Here is a 14,343-nt window from a genome sequence, read left to right as displayed (position 1 = left end):
TGACTGTAACCCGGAAGTGAATGTAAATAAATATTGGTGCGAGTTTTCTTTTTGCAGCGGCTCCACAAAAACAGCATGTTGAACGGAGTATTTTGTGTGGTGCTGTAGGATTAAGCGACTTACACTGCATACGCTTCACGTGACGCGTTGACTATTACCTTTTTTGCACCATGCAAAGTATAGGTAATGTATATGTCGCACTTGACCGCTGCTAACAAACGTTATGCATGTTTGCCCGCTTGGTGCGTAAACTGATATGAACGCAGTCTTACTATTTTGGAGTTGATCTCGTCTAGATAGAAGTGAGGGCAAGATGGTTTACATGAAAATCAAGAAGAAAACTCCTCTGATCTTATATTTGAAGAGATCGCCCGGGATCAGGTCGTGGAGCCTACTTGTAGGTGAGTGAGAAATTTATGTATTCTTCGAATTCTGTTTCAAGTTCATCTCTCTAGCGGTAACCAGGATTTCTAAAACACAGTCACACATCTGGGTGACTCTTTATTAGGCCACGGAACCAAGTCTGGCACGGATTTTAGATTCTAGCCGTGACCAAATGTTACTGTTATAAATAGCACTCTTCGCTTCTTGTAACTGTTAGGGTTAGGTATGCATATGTATGAGGGCGTAAATGAATGGATCATGGATGAATGTGTAAATGAATGAATGAATAAATTAATGAATGAATGAATGAATGAAAAGGATTACTCATTTTCTGATTTAGTAGAGGTGTCCAAAATGGGACCATGACACTGGATTGTTAAATTGTTACCAAAGTACAAATATTATACAGTATACCTATCATATGTATGTGTTAAACTCATAAAGTATTATGAATAGATATGAATCGATATGTTAGCATATTTGTTGAGACTATGTATTATGACTGTAATATTTGTTTACCTGCCAGGTTTTGTGGCTGTAGGGGTTGGAGCTGCGTACTTCAGTGGAGGTAATCAAATGTCCTGATTTTGTCAACACTCTTTAACCCTACCACTATGTACGGTCCTGTTGTACTATCCGATGCTCTACCTTACCCCGACACAGAGATGGTTACTTGCTTAGACTTAGATCCACCCATGCCTAGTGGCACATTGGGCAGCAAGCTTTCTCCACCATTGCCTGAGATGGTTAACATACTACTTAATAGTAGTCATGTATACAGTTGGTTTCAATAACATTACACTTTTTTACTGGAGATTCTGCAGCTAAACCAATAGTTATACTAAGTACTGATCACAACTGTGTTGAAAATGTGTATGTTACTGTTGTAGACATGTACTAAGGATGAATGGTATCCTGACTGGAGAATTATATGAACACCTTCATTCTAGAGCTGAAACAAAAACTATGACAAAAACGGCCCTGTTCACACTGGGATTCACCCAGACACAGAATCTATCTTGATTCGATCTGCTGAATGGTGGATCAGGATTTAACCCCACCTCGGAGCTGTACCATTCTTACCAGGATTCATGACTCGGGATCAATCCCATGCCTGGGTGAATCCCGATTTGCAAATCCTAGTATGAACGGGATCTAAGACAACGGTTTAATTTTTGCAGATCACATCCTCTGGAGTCTGTTCTACATCACAGCCTGCCTGGTGGTGGGAGTGTCCTGTATGGAGGACTGGGAGGTGAGTGGAGTATGCTCTTTACTTGTGCATGACCACCGTCACACCTGTTTATACATGAACCATGTTTGTGTCTATTTACACGCCTCAACATCTGAACTGAGATTACGTTTGATCCTCGAGCTTGTAAGACAAAGAACAACGTAACAGATGATAAACCGGATGGTGAGTAATGACATAATCAATGGATGGTGTAGGAGGTCGTGTGGCTTAATCGGCCTAGATCCCAACGGTCCCCTGGGTTCAAATCCCCTGGAGGCTGACGCCACCGATGTTGTGCCCTTGGGAAAGGCACTTAACACGACTTTCCTCACTCCACCCAGGTGTAGAAAATGGGTATATTATACGTGGGTCAGGACACCAGCAATAGCTGCCTTTCCCATGTGTATTGTACTGTTGCAATTCAAATCAAATCAAGGAGAGGCCTGAAAGTCTTGATAAGATCACTTTTATCTGTACAGTAACATTAACATTAGAAATATACTTTCACAAGGGAACAGATTAATCACAAATATAGCAGATGAAGCACAGTTTGATATTCTGTACCAAATATTATTTACACCATTCCTAACTCAGTCTGTGTACCCTGCATGTCAGGAGTGTATATTTGACAAGATGACGGGGAAGGTGACGGTGAAGAAGTTCAGCCTGATGCAGGCGATCCTCAGGCCAAAACAGGAGCAAAGAGAAGGTAGGAGCCTCATTATGTACCTTGTACTTAGCTATATATATATGTGTGTATCATTTTCAAAAGAGAGATTTATCTCTAACTTGTACAAATTGTTGTGTCTTTTGATCATTGTTTTGAAACAACTTGCAGATATGAGTGGTTCAAATTGAAAGATGACTTGTGTCAAATGTGTGTATTGCTTGCTTCAAGAATTTATATTTTGAAATATTGTAATGTTTTGTTAGCCATTTATTTGCATAATGTGTAGTACAATTTCTGTTGTCTGCAGTGTACATTGATTATGTGATAATCAGTAGTAGATTACAAAGTGAACATTTATAAGGTTGGTATTGTGGGTTTAATTGTTTATACGTGTATTGAGAAAACTTAATATTTCACCATCCTCTCTCCATCATTCAATGTATACCCACCACGTTTAAATTCAAAATGTCATATTTTAAGAAACCAAACAAAAACGACATGCAAGCAAGATTCAAAATCCAGTATATTTGACTTGCGAATGCCTGGAGGTATTCCTGATGCTTCATTATCAGGTCACCTGACGTGTAATGATTAATAACTGTTATCTACAGCAGGTAGAAGGTTACCTCCACCCAATACATGTGTGTAAATTATGCGTGCTTTCCTTATTGCAGTTGTTGCAGATATTTACAACATAGTAAGTGTGGAGGTTGAACAGGAGTCGTTCCGGTACCTGGGTACAGGCAGCCACGTGGTCCTGTCCTTCCAGTCGGGATACTCTATACCCATGACAGAAGTCGCAACGCTGGGCGACAACAGGTTCGGCATTTGTTTTATTTCATTTTATTCAAATCACTAAACAGCAATGCATGGGTCACCCAGGTAGCGTTGGCTATGTCGGGTGCCATCTAACATACAGTAGAACGTTCACATATAGAATAACGCCATACTTCAAAGCATTCATAATATAACAATATTTCTTTGACTTATTTGTTATAGATGTGATTATTGATTTCTTTTTATGTCTCTGGGAATCAGGCATATATTTCTTTATGTATGAATCTATGTATCTTTAGAATTACCTTTTCAAAGGGAGGCAAGACAAGTATTAATAGATTTTTGTGGAACGTGTGCCATTGTTAGGTCAGTTTCCCTTATGTGCTCTAATAGACAGAAAAGCCCTAATTCTAAGTATACATATCAGTACTTGTGATGGCTAAGTTGGCAAATGTATTTTTAAAAGGATATTTTGTTTTTACTTTACTGAATCAAACGCAAAGACCAGTATGCATCCTTGAGATATAGATATACACCTTTGTTAACACTAGCACTCTTTGGTTGAGAAGACAATGTTGCTGTATTGGGTTTTAGGTGAGCAATTTGGAAAGAAGGGTATTGTTGGATGCCTCCCTCCAATATGTCATACTTTCAATTTTACAACAGTCAGTCACTGCACACTTTTGTGTGACTTACATGGATACAATGGATAGCACCTGGGGCAAATGCAGAAAAGGGTTCAGAGTTACCAAACATGTTTGGTCTTGAAATGATCAGATATACATTCAGGGCTCGAAATTCTTTTTTGGAAATTGGTGCGCTGGTGCACCCAACCCAAAAAATTAGGTGCACAGAAAAAAATGTGGGTGCACCACATGAAATAAAGTTGAATGTCAGCAAAAGATAATTTTGATGCTACTGCCTCTCTGAAGAACTTCAATCTGTAATTCTGTCCAGATTTCAAATTTCAAAGCAATACATCAAATAAAGATATATTGGTTTTTCTGATACTTACATTTGAAGAATATTCTGTATGCTAGTGTACAAGCGAACCATTACCCTATATATTGAGTACAAAAATATCTAGGTGCACCAGTGCACCCACAGTCAAAAATTAGGTGCACAGCTCCAATTTTGGGTGCACACAGGTGCACATGCACCCACTATTTTGAGCTCTTTACATGTATGTAATTCTTTGTTATGAGTGTCAAACAATGAAACACCAAAAATGTTTTCTACTGTATCGCTTGTACCCCTGCAGAGTAATCCCTGCCCTATGTGCTACAGGGGGTCTACTGTATAATGCTTTACTCTGAACCACAAACATTGTCGTCTTGTCGGAACAAAGAGTCATCGTGTTGGTATGATGGTTAGGGTGTTTGGCCTAGAATCCAGAGATCCTGGGTTCGAATCCCCCCTACATGCCACTAATGTTGTGCCCTTGGGAAAGACACTTTACATGACTTTCTTCACTCCACCCAGGTGTAAAATTGTGTACCTGACATTGGTTTTGGAGGTAAAAGGCAGTGGAAGGAGAGGTTTGGGCTCTGCCTTCTAATGCCATGCGGCATGCCCTAGACACAGCGGATAAAACCCCACTGCTCCTATGGCCTCAAAAAGGCTATGGGACTGCCTTTACCTTTACCTCAAACATCTGTTTCCTTATACTGTTCTCCAGGCACCACCACAGATTAGCTAGTCACGTTCGCTCCTTCCTGAACCTGGACTCTGCCTTCCAATGCCATGCCTTAGTCTTAGACACAGCAGATAACTACCCACTGCCCCTACAGCCTCTAAATGGCTATGGGACTACCTTTTCCTTTACCACAAACATCTATTTCCTCCTACTGTTCCCCAGGGACCACCACAGAATAGCTAGCGACGTTCGCTCCTTCCTGAACCTGGACTCTGCCTTCCAATGCCATGCCTTAGTCTTAGACACAGCAGATAACTACCCACTACCCCTACAGCCTCAAAATGGCTATGGGACTGCCTTTTCCTTTACCACAAACATCTATATCCTCCTACTGTTCCCCAGGGACCACCACAGAATAGCTAGCGACGTTCGTTCGTTCCTGAACCTGGACGACACCCACCGGTTCAGCACCATGGACAGTGACAGTGAGCAGGAGGACTCCTCCCTACCCGGGGACGGCGCCATGTCAGGAGACGACGACTTCGTCAACTCGTCCGAGTCGGATCTGGGGTCGGACTATGAAGGGGAGTCTCTGTCGGGAGAGGACACGAGCGCGACGGACCTGACGGATTACGAGGGAGGGTCCCAGTCAGAGGCGTCGTCAGAGTCGGAGGAGTATGTCGTCAGGAAGCCCGGGCACCCTGTATGACACATGACATATGCAAATCTGCTTTACAGCAATCCTGATTTCATTGCAAATTTAGCTATTCTCAACAAGAATCGTTTGGAGAATAAAGTAGAGTTTGATAAGATGATATATCCTATTGTCAATGTGTAGGGCTAGTTTGAGTTCGACCAAATTGCTCAATGTCAGGTGCAGAAGGACTATCAGAAGTTTAAACCAGATTGTGTATGTGCTAAACAGGGTGTTGTTGATATAATGTATCATTGGTTATCTTTTTATACTACTTATTTGTGTTTGTTTGTTTGTTTGTTTGTTATATTGCACTTTTAGAAATTGATGGAACCACTTCAAAACCAGAAGGTGCTTGATGTCTATTATATGCGGTTTTGTTACATCTCAGATCTTGTTGAATATTGTAAGAAATTGTTTCATTATACGTTTTATACATTGTTGGCAATCCATGATAAAGAAAGAAAATTAAAGAAATAGTTCATTGGATTCGGATGTTGTCAGTTTCCATTGTGATGTAACAGATACTTTGTAGAATCTTGATAATGAATCATTTTCTGTGTGTTGTGTCTTTGTTGGAATTCAGTACTAGGAACAGGTTGGCCCTCATACTGGACCAAACACGTTTAAGGAGAGGGTGGTTATTCTTGAGACGCGTTAATGTCGGGCTGTCGAGCTCTCCTGGTCACTAAGTATGAGCGCTGGCATGGAGAAGTTTACATACAGATCAACACACAGATTGTCAGACGAAAAAATCGAGATCTGGCCTTTTTGTAACTCACTTTTCTATAATGGAGATAGGGAGTTACCTGCAATTCAACAAAGGCATTTCATCAATAAGGGAAAAACGCCAGTCTAAATGTAAATTTTGGCCTCCTTACATACAATTACAGATGAGCGTTTTCTATACTAGACCTTGTCCGAAAGGAAGGGGTTTTTTTTCTTTCGTTCAGAGCTTGGGCAATTTTGGTGAGTAGACCACCAGTCCCTCCAAGCCGAAACGTACAAGTTGTGGTGGAGCAGTGTAGTCGGTGATGTCACGAGTTACCCGTGTCGAGTTTCCACAGACCGCGACAGTAGTCTGAGTAGAGTCAATGCTGCATTGGGACCAGTGGCGCCAGGGATTATCACTATCGGCAGCCATCTTAGTGACTGCCTGACCACTACATCACAGTTTTCTTACGAGCAAATGCTCTTGTAAACACGAGAGGAAGTGGGCTGTGAAAGCCGACGACATTGGTCGTGGTCTAATTGAAAGTGCAGTTAAGTCTCGTGCAAAATAAAATACGTGTACGACCTTTCTCAGATTGCACTAACAATTTCCGTACTTCTTGCTCTTATTTTGTGCTTGTCATGAACTTGAGCCATACTGAATCTACACCAGTATCTTTACAACCATACAAAGCAGTTTACAGGAATCGTGAAACTCTGATGAATATGAACGATAAGACCCGTATGAGTCCATCTACAGAACAAGACAGACCCGGGTCTGTGCAAATTGATGTGAGGTGATCTGACCTTTGACACACGTGTCTATATCTGTCCTAACTCATTACCTCAGGCAAGTTTTGTGGGAGACAGTGAGACAGATGGGGGCGGGTCTGAAAGCCTTCACGGATGGAAGCAAAGCCGGGATGACTGAACTCAGTGCTGGGCATGTAACGTTTATAATAATACACAGGATACCTGCGTATTCTAACGTTGGTTTGTTTGAGTCTTTAATTATTCATGAAAAACATAAATCGGCCTGCTGGCCGCTTTTCATTGAAGTCATGAGGGAAATAAGGGTGAGAACTAAAATGGAAGAAAGATCCACAGTACATTATTGAAGCCCAAATAAAACCATCTATACAGATAATATCGTTTGGACAATTTCATCATCACCCTACGTCATGAATTCGAAGAACAGCCGATGTGCCACTTTTGTCCCGATTTTTTTTCAAATGATGATTCCGTGGATCCCTACAGCCCTTTCCTGTTTCCGTTGTTGCCAGTTATTTGTAGAAAGGCTAGCCATGGCCGTATTGAACACCCCAGCGCGGTTTAAAGCAGTCCGGGTTCATTTTATTTGAAGTCCGGAACTACTGAGTCGAATGTACATGTGTTGTACGCTATCATCGGCCACATTCTACACTTAAACGCTAAAATGGACTAGGTATGTACATCTACATTGGTATGGGCCCAGCACTCCTGTCATGTCTGGTATGTCTGTCATATGTAGAAATGATAACAAACTTAAGGTCAAATATTTCAAAATCATTCCTTCATTCCTTCAGTTAACGGATCCAAATCATCACGAATTTTGACTTTAAACACCAGTGCCTCGCTAAACGCTCACAGTACCATCGCCATCTCTTCAACTTCCACTAAGAGGCGGGCATGAACTATGATACCAGTGTACGTATATGATTATGTCTTTTACTCACCTCTCACTAAAGAGTCTGGAAGTTGAAGACACCCTCGGGGTAGAGTGACTGTCTATATCATTCAACCAACTACTGGGGTCACTGTGAAACATTGAATCACGCACGACTTTTGCTGGGTTTTCAGACTGAAGTTCAAATTCCTAACTTGTGTTTCTCCTGTCCGAGAACGGTCGTGTGAGAACAAGTTCTCTATCTTTTGCAATGTGCAAACAAGAATCAATTTTCCCATTTTTGGAACGCCAGTGTCGTATGCAGACTCCTCCCTTCCCTGTAAACAATAGCTGTATTTATGTTTAGCCATACCTAGTATGGCTCAACATATTGTTTTTGTGCATGTTCTTCTTCTTCTTCTTCTCCTCCTGCCAAATCTTCAAATCGATTCAACTCCGCCATTTTTTAATCAACCGACCTGAAATTTGGCAAGGAGGTAAAGAAGGCAAATACCCTCAGGTGATTTTAAAATTGCTTTGAAACAGGCCTTAAAATCATTTTTATGGAGGTTTTTTGGGGCATTTTTAGGCAATTTTTATATTTTTTGCTCCTGTGCCCTGGTATTACAAGCAAATGACCTGAAATTCGCTACAAGGGTGCCTTGAACATGTCCCTACAAGACTACAATCACATTTCTGGTGTACATCACTTCAAAATGTTTCGTTTTGGGTACTTTTGGACCCATTTTCAGACCAAAAACGGGTCAAAAGTGCTGTCCCCGTTCCATGTTCTATCTTAGAATCCATGTTCTATCTAAGGTTCCGGGCGTTCCATTTGCTGCTGGCCAAAGAACATGTGTTCTTTTCAGGTTACCTGAGGTCATGTTGCGGGTAAACACGCGAGCCATTGCAGTAAGAAGCTCTTGGTGTCTCGCAGAACTGTTTGAGAGAATTGTTTTGCACGGGTGATTTTGGAACAGTCAATTTATGCATCGGGAGGGAGATTGGCAAAGTATGATGCTCTCGCAAATGTTGCCTTCCTACATGCAGTTAATATTTCGATTTGCCCAGGGGTTATTTTGGGACAACCCACTTCTTGCATGGGGAGGAGTATGGCTAAACATGCTGTATTTGCTCAGGGGCAAATGACGGCCTTTCTAGTTTTTCCTGCTTTGGTACTCCGCTGCATGGTAAAAACAACCTTATCTCCAACATACTCGTAGAAAACGTCCTATCCTGCTGGCCCCAGAAAAGAGCACACAGGAACACCTAGTTACGCCTCTCTAAGAGGCCATGGGAAACCCCGGAGGTTTTGGCTTGCTGCCGGGTAGGCGGGCGATGATGATTAAGGTTAGCCAAACCTTTCACTACTCCCACAGAAACCGTCCATTGTGTCGATTAAGGATTGTAGTTCTCGTAACTACCGCATGACGTCCCTGTAGTATTCTAACTCCGGGGATGTGGGAATGCAAGGTGCACATGATGCAGTCTTCCGGCGGTACCGTTAGCTTGTATGAAATACTTTGTAAACAACGAACTCACACGAGCTTTCTCATGCTTACCTTTTTGTGTCGATTAAAGGCAGGGATGAGATTCTCGAAGAACACCTACCTACTTGGAATATCAAAGAAACAAACTAGCTCCCAAGAACTTGTTCCATTTCGAGGCAAGGTTCTGCTACAATTGTATTTGGTTGTATTGTGTTGTTGCGTTGCGTTGTGTTGTGTTGTGTAATAAAGTTTCTTTCAACAAAGTCGCGCTATTCAAAAGCAAAACAAGCGCGCCGTTGCTGTACTTATTTGTTCAGGTCTACTCTTCTCCCGTGTCGATAACAGTCCAATATCCATAGGGACTGAAAATTGCCCAAATTCCCATTTATCCTGGCTAAAAGGGTCTGAATACGTTTAGTATTGACCTGGGCTATAGAATTACCCCCATTGGTGAAGAGTACCGGGGATAAAAGTGGAACAATGACTGCTTGAGCACGTCACTAGGGGCCGCCGCTCCTCAATATTGCAGGCCCTTATTGTGTCTTCGGGCTCCTGCTGCTCTGATTGCACCTGCAATATTGCTTACGGTGGGCAATATTCTCCGACTGACTGCCCTGCGTTCTAGCAGTCTGCCGTCCTCACGCACAGGGACAGCCGATCCCGCCAACACCATCCACTCGCGCGGCTAGGTACAACATTTCTGACTATCTTATCACTTGCACCCCCATCAGTCTACTAGGGCGGCGATCGCGTTGCGATGTAAAATTTGACAGAGCGCTCAACGAATTTCACAGATAAAAAACAAATCCCTTTACGCTTTGTGTGTTTTGTTGCCTTTTCAGTCATACTTGTACATTTTGCCTGGTATTTCAATTATGAAGTCAAGGTTACACAAATTCAAGTTAGGTCGCAGCGAGAGCGCAGGGCGAACACCGTCAAGTGGAATGGGGGCCTTACACAGCTCGGCTAGGAAATGATTTCCCCATGTTGTTCATAGCTAGCCTGCCCGCAAGGCTTTTTTTTCTCGGGTAAATGCAATATTGGCGATAAATTGCATCGACGGCCTTCTGGAGATGACTTGTAGGGAATCTCGATGATATACGATACTTGTAAACGTTATTGGCAAATTTAGTTGCGTCTTTCCGGTGTTTTTGTTCTGTTTTTAGGTTACGCAAGTGATTGTTTAGCTTAGATTCCTTCAATAATTTTGAATTTCATTTTTTTCTGCAAATAACAGTGGCATAACAACTGAGAATGCCACATTTCATCTCTTTTGGACGTCGCTACCAGCAGACGTCATCTCAGCAACAGCGCCAAACGAAACATTCAGGCTGACAGTACTATGACAGCTGACATTCAAAAATACTCTGCTAAAAAAAGGAGTTGCTCCTTATGTGCATCCATCAAAAAGACGCCTGGCGTTCAGATAGAAATCGCAAGCAAAACAGACATGTTCCGCAACAGCGCGTTTAATACGTCCATAATAAAATCACGGTTGCTTTTGCCAGAACAACCATGTCTTTCTACACTGATTAAGAGATTGCCGTTGCCGTACCTCGCCTGTTCAAAATTCAACCGCCCTGAGACGAATCCTTTCATGCTGGATTTGTTCCACTGATGGCATTTTGATAAGTAAGTTCCTTCGGTGGGTCTGCACACAGGGGGAGGCTGTTTGGTATTTCTCACACACGATTCTCCCTGAATTCCCGACCAAATTGAGGACTCGAAAAGCGCTTGATTGCGTCCAGTTTCGACTTATCCACGAGCACTGGCGCCGCTTGTCTGCGGGCGTCTGCAATTGCACGGCGAGGAGAACAGTCCGCGAAGAAAAGTGTTAGGGAGGCGTGGAAGGCAAATAAATATCGACGTGACATTGAGAGAAGTAACGTGGTGGCCGGACGTACGGCGCTGCGTTATTAATCTGGAACAAAATAGGTTGCTGGTCAGAAGCAATCAATCAGTTAAAGCCATCCCACTTTACTGTATCCAATTGCAAGTCGTGTGCTGCAGCGTTAAACCAGAGGCAGTCTCCCAGGCCCGCGAGAAAAGTGACTCTTTCAGCATGTAGCTACATGTACATGGTCCCGTGCTGACACAGAAACACCGGATAGCCGCTTTAAGTTCGAGCATCTGGGCAGCACAAAAGTAAAGGCGGCACGACCGGCCATTTAGTCCAGTTCGTCCGTATTGACGTGCTCGCTTCCCCGAATCCTAGATCTCTATTACGTCTGTTATTACAGTTAATCATCAATATTTCCTGAAATGTCAACTTACCTGACTTAACGCAAGTACATTGAGGCTTACACCCCTTCCCACGAGAGGCTGCGATCGCTGGGCGACCAAATATTCGGCGCTCAACGAATTCCATGGATAACATGGAGAATGATTTTCTTAAGTTTTGTGTGTTTTGGCGTCTTTTAAGTTATACTTTACTACATGCACCATATTTCAATTATGAAATCAAAGGTCACACAAACCAATTTTGGACCCTGTTTGGTCCATCTCTCAACGATCGCCGTTCAGTGAAAAGCGGGCATTTCGATTCAGTAGTGTTCACGGGGACTGACCCAGTTACCTAGTACCTTGGATCCGCCACCTTACGGGCACATAACGCAGTTTTCTTGTTACTTACCGACACGAATGATCTTTCGCGTTAATCGATAGCTTCCGGTAAGTATGAGCAGATTAATAGTGACAGATGATGTGTCAGATCCTCCATAACCCGACGGACGATATATTCATCAGGAATCTCGGCATAACAACATTTGCTACCAATGGGCATATAGGATTTAAACTTGAAGCGTCGCAAATGACGAAGAAGCTTATTTGAACACTTGCTCCAGTAGAACATGTAGAAAACCAGTATGGAGCAAATGAACTGAAAACAAGAGTGTAAGATTTAACTTAGTGAAGAGTAGTTGATCTCAGTGGTGCGTGGTGCAGAGGGACTTGTGTGGCAATGACGGCGCTATATACCGTGATGTTCGAAGCGTCATTTTGAAGCTAGTAAGAAATCAAAGGGAGACAGAAAAGCGCCGTAAAACACGAAACCACCACAATAAAGAGTACACATAGTGGCCGGGGGGTTAGATTTGAGGATGTCTCGAGAATCCTGGAGAAGCCTAATTCGTCGGATGTGGACCGAGACTGAAATGCTGTGTCTATGATTGAATTCTTTTTCGCTCTTACTTACTTGACGCAGATTTCACATGCAAGAAAATGGCCGCTTTCAATCTCAAATTTCAATAACAGCAAATCCTTCGGAGAATTGATGTTTAACATTAAAAATGTTGCATCAATGAAGCCAACATATCCATATGATTAGCGTTCTCCAAAAGCCAATTACAATTAACGAGTATAATTAGTTAACTACGTCCTATTGACATTTCTATGTAATTACTGGTCTTAGCCAATTGGATTGACGTGTGTAGATAGCTACTGAGGTATGTGTGTAGCTTAGCTGTGCATGTCGGCCAGGTTCCCGTATTCTTATAGCAATGTCGAAGCAAACGATATTTAACATTGTACCAGTGGAATAAACTTGACTACTTTCCTTTCTGTTGAATATTCAAAGACACGTGTACACTAAAAGGGATTTGAAACTCTACGGTTGGTGCAATGTTTGTCACGGTATCCCTATACAGTCATCTCCAAGCAGATCTCCACGGTGCCAAAATCGTACACGCCGGCCAGAGAAGCTCCAGTCAGCCAGAGAAGTTGTCCGGCTTGCAATAAAAACTTCTTCGGCCAGTTGGATACGGTCTTTGCAACCGTTAGGTCTGCTTGGAGACTACCCTATACCAGCCTTTCCAACTGTTCATAAGGATCGTGATCGATGATCTGAGAACCCAGACAAGTCTTACAGTATGTTTGTAGGCACTCTCCATAGAGATGTGCTTTTTGTGCAAAAGAAAAGGTAACGCTATATCCCTACGGACATCAATGTGCGATTCTTGTAAAGAAAAGGAGTGCGAGTTATCCCAGTCACCTCAAAATGGAGATTGAAAGGTTACCCATCATAAGGCATGTCTCCTAGGATCCTAGCAGCGCCATCTAGCGGCACATGCAGTCTTGGCAGCGTAGACTGAACCATGTTACAATGTGCCGTCATCAACCCGCTGCCGGGAGAGTTATTTCACGCCGTATCGACTTAATAGACCTAAAATACAGCAGCCTGAACAGCAACAGAGTCGTGGAGACGGTATTATGTGCTTCCCATACTTGCATAATCCATTATAAAACTGATTTGCCCCACTGGAGTTCTCATATACGGGTGATCACCGCCAAATGAAATTCATTATGTTCGGGTGAGTCAGACCATGGTGATGACGCGGTATACTATAGGTGCGACTTCACATGATGAGCTGTGGCAACGGTGGGGACCTGTACCTACCCTGTCAGAGATTACAACTGTCTTTGGATGGATGTAACAAAACGGTTACTAATGAAAAACGGCAGCTTGATATTACCATCTATAACTAACACTGAGACGCCCTTGCATTGAAATCCAGATACTGGATGAAAGTTTATATTCCAGTGCCAACATCATGTTAACTATTGTGCTGTGTAAGGTATGAGCCGCGTTAGAGATGATGCGTTGGCGATCCATTGTGTTAGAGATCTTTTTATCGGCAAATGCATAGTTTTAGCTACTATATAGGGATCCATAATATTTGCAAGACACTTAAAATTTCATCGTGTTTTGGTGATATTTGGGCAATATTTTATGGAAATCAAAAAAGTGCGATCCAAATATGCCTGACAGGTTCCATACAATCTATGACTTTGAAGTAAGCATGTATCAGAACGCGAAACGAACGTCAACGCAAAACCTAGTTTCGACCTGAAATAAACCATGACAAACTAAACGACTTGCCGGATAGTTACGTTAGTTTTAGTGGCTGTTTTTCCTGTATTTATGACCGCCCTCAGCTGCAGTCAGAATAAACTGACCCAGTTAGTCTGGCCGTTGTTGATGACCGTCTGCCGGGCTTGGTGCAGACTGAGCTTCTCCATGTGGTCCTCCCAGGGAAATGCTGTCCACACAACTTTATTATGGCAACGTCACCTGGTACACGACATAACCCAGGACCACACAGTAC

General features: G+C 42.6%; 1 protein-coding gene across 1 annotated transcript; it reads left to right on the top strand.

The window, feature by feature from the left end:
- The first annotated feature begins 15 nt into the window (after window positions 1-15).
- On the top strand, window positions 16-5,884 carry LOC136439648 (cytochrome b-245 chaperone 1-like). Its single transcript, XM_066435125.1, has 6 exons — window positions 16-401; window positions 911-952; window positions 1,566-1,639; window positions 2,234-2,327; window positions 2,963-3,107; window positions 5,104-5,884. The coding sequence occupies exons 1-6, from the start codon at window positions 314-316 to the stop codon at window positions 5,408-5,410; spliced, it is 750 nt and encodes a 249-aa protein (XP_066291222.1). The 5' UTR covers window positions 16-313; the 3' UTR covers window positions 5,411-5,884.
- The last annotated feature ends 8,459 nt before the right edge of the window (window positions 5,885-14,343 follow it).

This window comes from Branchiostoma lanceolatum, chromosome 8 (assembly GCF_035083965.1).
Source record: "Branchiostoma lanceolatum isolate klBraLanc5 chromosome 8, klBraLanc5.hap2, whole genome shotgun sequence".
NCBI lineage: Eukaryota > Metazoa > Chordata > Leptocardii > Amphioxiformes > Branchiostomatidae > Branchiostoma > Branchiostoma lanceolatum.
Note: the sequence above shows the minus strand (reverse complement) of the source record. Positions and strands in the feature narration are given on the sequence as shown.